Genomic DNA, 4,702 nt, shown 5'->3' with positions numbered 1-4,702 from the left:
TCATTCCTGTTCAAAATGGTAAAACGTGGGGAGCTCACTGAAAATGAAAGAGTCCGCATTAAAGCACTTCATGATGCTGGATGGTCTCTGAGACAAATAGGGAAAGACGTAAAGTGTTCTCACAGTGTGGTCGAGTATGCTCTGGAGTCAGTTGCCCAGATTGGTACTTAGAAAATGTGCCAAGGAAGAGGCAGGAAACCAAAGTTAACTGAAGCAGATGTCAGACACCTCAGGATTTAAGTACTAGAGACAGAAGGAAGAGCACTGCTGATCTTCAGGCAGAGATGAATGCTTCTAGATCAGAGTCTGAGAAAGTCTCCAGAATGACCATAAGCAGACGACTGACGGAACAAGGCTTAAAGGGAAGCATAGCTGCTAAGAAGCCATTATTGAGGCCTGCAAACATCCAGAAACGCCTCAGATTTGCCAGCGAGCACAAACACTGGACTGTTGACGGCTGGAAGAAGGTACTCTGGACGGACAAGTCCAAGTTTGAACTCTCTGATCAGCATGGTCGTGTTTATGTCTGCAGAAAAGCTGGAGAACGTTTTGTTGCCAGATGCACCCACAGTGAAACACGGTGGAGATTTCAGTATGGTATGGGGCTCCATTTGTGGATACGGCGTGGGGAAATGAGTGAAAATGGACGCTATCATGAACAAGAACGTCTACCACAACATCTTAGTGCATCATGGAATCCCTTCTGGACTGAATCTGATTGGTCGTGGGTTCATAAACCAACAAGACAATGACTCCAAGCATACTTCAAAGCTGTGCAGAGACTATCTGAGCAACAAAAAGGAATCTGGAGTACTGGAACTGATGGACTGGCCAAGTCAAAGTCCGCATTTGAATCCTATTGAACAAATTTTTGGATTTAGTAGATTCAAAGATTGATGGCACAAAAGTTTCATCTGAAGCAAGTCTGTGGAAACAGCTAGAAAGTATTTGGAACTCAATAACAAAAGAGACTGTGGAGAAGTCCATAAAAACAATGGCAGCAAGGATGCAAGCTGTTATCAAGGCCAAAGGAGGCCATACAAAATATGAAGTTTTTTGGTTATTATGTGTGAAAAAGGACTATTTAGTTGTTTCAGTTTGTTATTTGCCAAATAAATAACAATAACATTTTTAGTTCTAAACAAGTTTTTGAAAGATTTCTAAAATATTTTTGTTTTCTCGTTTTTATGACAGGTGGTCTAATACATTTGTTAAGCACTTGTTCTTGAACAAGCATCTTGTTCTGGTCAGTTTTTACATTCAACAACACAATCCATGTTGTTTCCTGGTGTTATTGAATGGCATTTCACATAAAATTGCTGCAAAAATGCACACTGATGAAAAATCACTCTGTACCATCATGAAATGTTTCTTTTTATTCCTTTTTTAGAACAAATGCATCATCTATATGAACTTAGCCAGCCCCCTGTAGCCGGCTTCTCCTCCAGTATTTCAGGTGCAGCCGTCCTAGGAAAGCAGAGCTAAGAGTCAAAGAAGCCCACAGTACCCCTATCATGTCTTCACCTTTCCTTTAAAAGTTTAATTAAAGTCAGTGACACACCTGCTGAGAATTAAACTCTGAGAACTGGAGGCTCTGAAGTCAGAAATATGAAGTAAGACATCCATATTAGAATCTGCTTATCTGTATCTGTGAATGATCTGATATCACATAATCATTTTGATTTACTTTGTCGGCCTGAAAGCTGACTGTGTCAGGATGTCAGGATGTCTAGGACTTTAGGCTGTGATGGAAATGCAGACAACAATGAGCCACAGAAAGCATCAATAAAGAAAAGTGTTTAAAAAAAGCATGCTATAATGTGTTTTATAATGCTGCAGTTCCATCATCATCACTCTCAGAGTCTATCTCAGCAGTTTGGTGTTTGTTAAATCACCCTGACATATTTTCCCAGTGACAATCATCCTGAGAGCCGTTCTGAACCAGCTGTAAAAGAAAGCATAAATGAAAGGATTGAGCATTGAGTTGACCAGTGTGAGCCAGTTCAGAGCTTCAACAACAGGAACTGGAGCTGGATTATTGATCAGTGGAGAAACAGTGATGCAGAGGAAGAAAGGAGTCCAACACAGGATGAAAACTCCTAAAACTATGGCTAAAGTCTTGGTGGCCTTTCTCTCGCTCTTACTGCCTGTGCCTCCGGACTTGGTGCTCTGACATGTTTTGTTCTGGATTCTGCGAGCCTGTTTCAGCGCCACCAGGAAAATCTTCAGGTAGATACAGAGCATTATTATCACTGGGAGGTAAAATGAAAAAACAGATCCAACTGTGTTTTCCATAAGCAAATCAAGAAAACAGCCATCTTCACATTTTTCAGTGTTCAGTCCAGCGATCAAGATTCCCATCCCGATGAGAGCCGAGCCTCCCCAGCTGATCAGGATCATGACCCCAGCAACACGATGGTTGATTTTAGCTTTATAGGTCAGGGGCTGACACACTGCATAATATCTATCAATGGAAATACAACAGAGGTTCAGAATAGAGCACGTGCTGAGAAACACGTCAAAACTGCTGCGGACTTTGCAAAATAAATCCTCCTGATAGAGACAGGAGCTGAGAGAAAACGCCATGCTGAGAGGAAAAACCAGCACCCCTACAAGAAGGTCGGCCACAGCCAGAGAGAGGATCAGATAGTTAGTAGGAGAGTGCAGCTGAGTGAAGTACATGATGGACATCATGACAAGAAGGTTTCCACACACTGTGACTAAAGACAACAAAAACAGGAACAGATATAACAGCACACATATTATGGATGGGCTATTTGTCAGGATGTAGCTGAAATCAGAGATTTCATAGCAGGGATGGATGTCCACAACTATGACAGTCCTGTTGATGGAGAAACCTGGTCCCATGTTTGGAAAGTCCTACAATCCAGTCCAGTTCATTTATGAGTGAATCAGAGACAAGCATTAGAAAGACAGAGACATTTCAAAGCAGCAGAAACAACGTCAGCAATGTCAGTTCAAATGACCTGAATGAACCTGTTTGTCTCTCAGATCAAACCTTCATGTTGTCCATGCACTGGAGTGAATCAGTGTCACATCTAACCCTGACCCTGTAACTCTGAGCACAACCACTATACTTATCAACACCTCCCTCATCATCAGGACCACTGTCCAATCAGCTCAAGTCTATTTGCATCAGATGGAAACAACAACTATGCTCAAACAGTCAAACTTCTGAAAAGAAATGAAAACTTTTTCAGTCAGTTACTCTTAACCCAAACGCACGTCTCAGCTCATCCTGAATGTTCCCAACATTCAATTTTCTTTTCAGACCATTGCACTGATCATAAGGACTAGAAATAATACCAACAAACAACTAGCCCACTGACATCTCTAGTCTCAGGAATACACCTCAGTATGCCCGCTGACTCCTCTAGTCTCAGAAGTTTCTGCAGTGAACGAGCGGCTGAAAATAGAACAGTGTTTCTCGCACTCAATAAGCAGCTGTCTGAAGCCTTAATCATTAGCAATGCCGTACCACTCATGTCGTTAGAAATAAAGCAGTAACCACTGCTGACCCTGATTAGAAGTTGGGTAAAATGTTGTCTTTACAGCATCATTCAGCACTCATTGGGATGACACAGATTATTTCAGTGAGCCTTGCTATTGTTGCTAATTAGCCTTGTGTTGATGAAGATTGGTGCTGCTGCAGTGTTTTACCTAGTTTATTGCACAGCTTACATGATGCAACTCCTGACTCTCTGGTTTTTAAAGACCCTGTGAAATCCAAAGTTTTTGTCTTAACATTCTAGAAATGTTGGAATATGGTTGCTGTAAACATGTGAAAACTCAGAGATCTACATGAAACTGAATTCTGGATTTACGCCATTTCACCTCTTTCCTGGCTTGGTTTCGTGTGGGCGGGGCCAATATGTGGGCTCACGATGTCATGAGCCCACAGTAGAGAATGACCCCGCCCCTCTAACACTACAGTATTGTGGAAGGAAGCAGTCATCTGGAGCAGGGACTTCTGGTTCATTTTGTGCAAAGGAATTCAGTCTTGTACTCTGGTACCGTTCTATAATGTTCATGTTTTATTGCAAAGTTATAGTTATGCATGATTTGTTTATTGGTTCATGTTTTTCGGGGAATATATTTTTCCACCATGAGTGAGGGGGTTAATGCTGCAGACTACCTGTGTCCTGAGTAGGTATGGCTTCGGCTCACTCAACAGACATGCCCACACCATCCTGGAGCAGATTTTACTGCCTCATTTTTCATGATTTGAAGCTTCATTTTATAAATTTGGAGATGCTTTATGTGACTGAAATTTGACCTGGGGGTTCATAACACAGTGATCTATCATATGACAAACCTAAATATAGATTTATTTTTTACTTTACAGGGTCTTTAAAGAAACCTGGAATAATCAGGTATCTTTGATTTTAGTCCTGCTGGCAGAACCAGCCATAACCTGTTTTGGTATGAGGTGCATGCAGTTTGGCATCTGCTGCCATCTGCTGGCTTTTATGTTAACTGCACCAGGAGAATATGTGTATGTCAAAACTACCACCACAGTGTTTACAGCTACAGTTGCTGGAAAAAGTATGTGAACCCTTTGGGATTTCTTGGATTTCTGCATCAGTTGGTCATCAAATGTGCTCCGATCTTCATCTAATTCACAACAATAGACAAACACAGTCTGCTTAAACTAATACTGCACAAAAATGATATGTTTTCA

The 4,702-nt window shown here is 41.5% G+C and overlaps 1 protein-coding gene across 1 annotated transcript; it reads right to left on the bottom strand.

Moving 5' to 3' along the window:
• Positions 1-1,863: 1,863 nt before the first annotated feature.
• Positions 1,864-2,868, bottom strand: LOC121521798 (trace amine-associated receptor 1-like). Its single transcript, XM_041805961.1, has one exon. The coding sequence runs from the start codon at positions 2,866-2,868 to the stop codon at positions 1,864-1,866; it is 1,005 nt and encodes a 334-aa protein (XP_041661895.1).
• Between the last annotated feature and the right edge of the window lie 1,834 nt (positions 2,869-4,702).

The sequence above is a fragment of the Cheilinus undulatus genome, linkage group 14 (assembly GCF_018320785.1).
Source record: "Cheilinus undulatus linkage group 14, ASM1832078v1, whole genome shotgun sequence".
NCBI lineage: Eukaryota > Metazoa > Chordata > Actinopteri > Labriformes > Labridae > Cheilinus > Cheilinus undulatus.
Note: the sequence above shows the minus strand (reverse complement) of the source record. Positions and strands in the feature narration are given on the sequence as shown.

What these genes read in the sequence shown, in the direction of transcription:
- LOC121521798 (XM_041805961.1), bottom strand. Translation starts at nt 2,868, where the DNA reads ATGGGACCAGGTTTCTCCATCAACAGGACTGTCATAGTTGTGGACATC.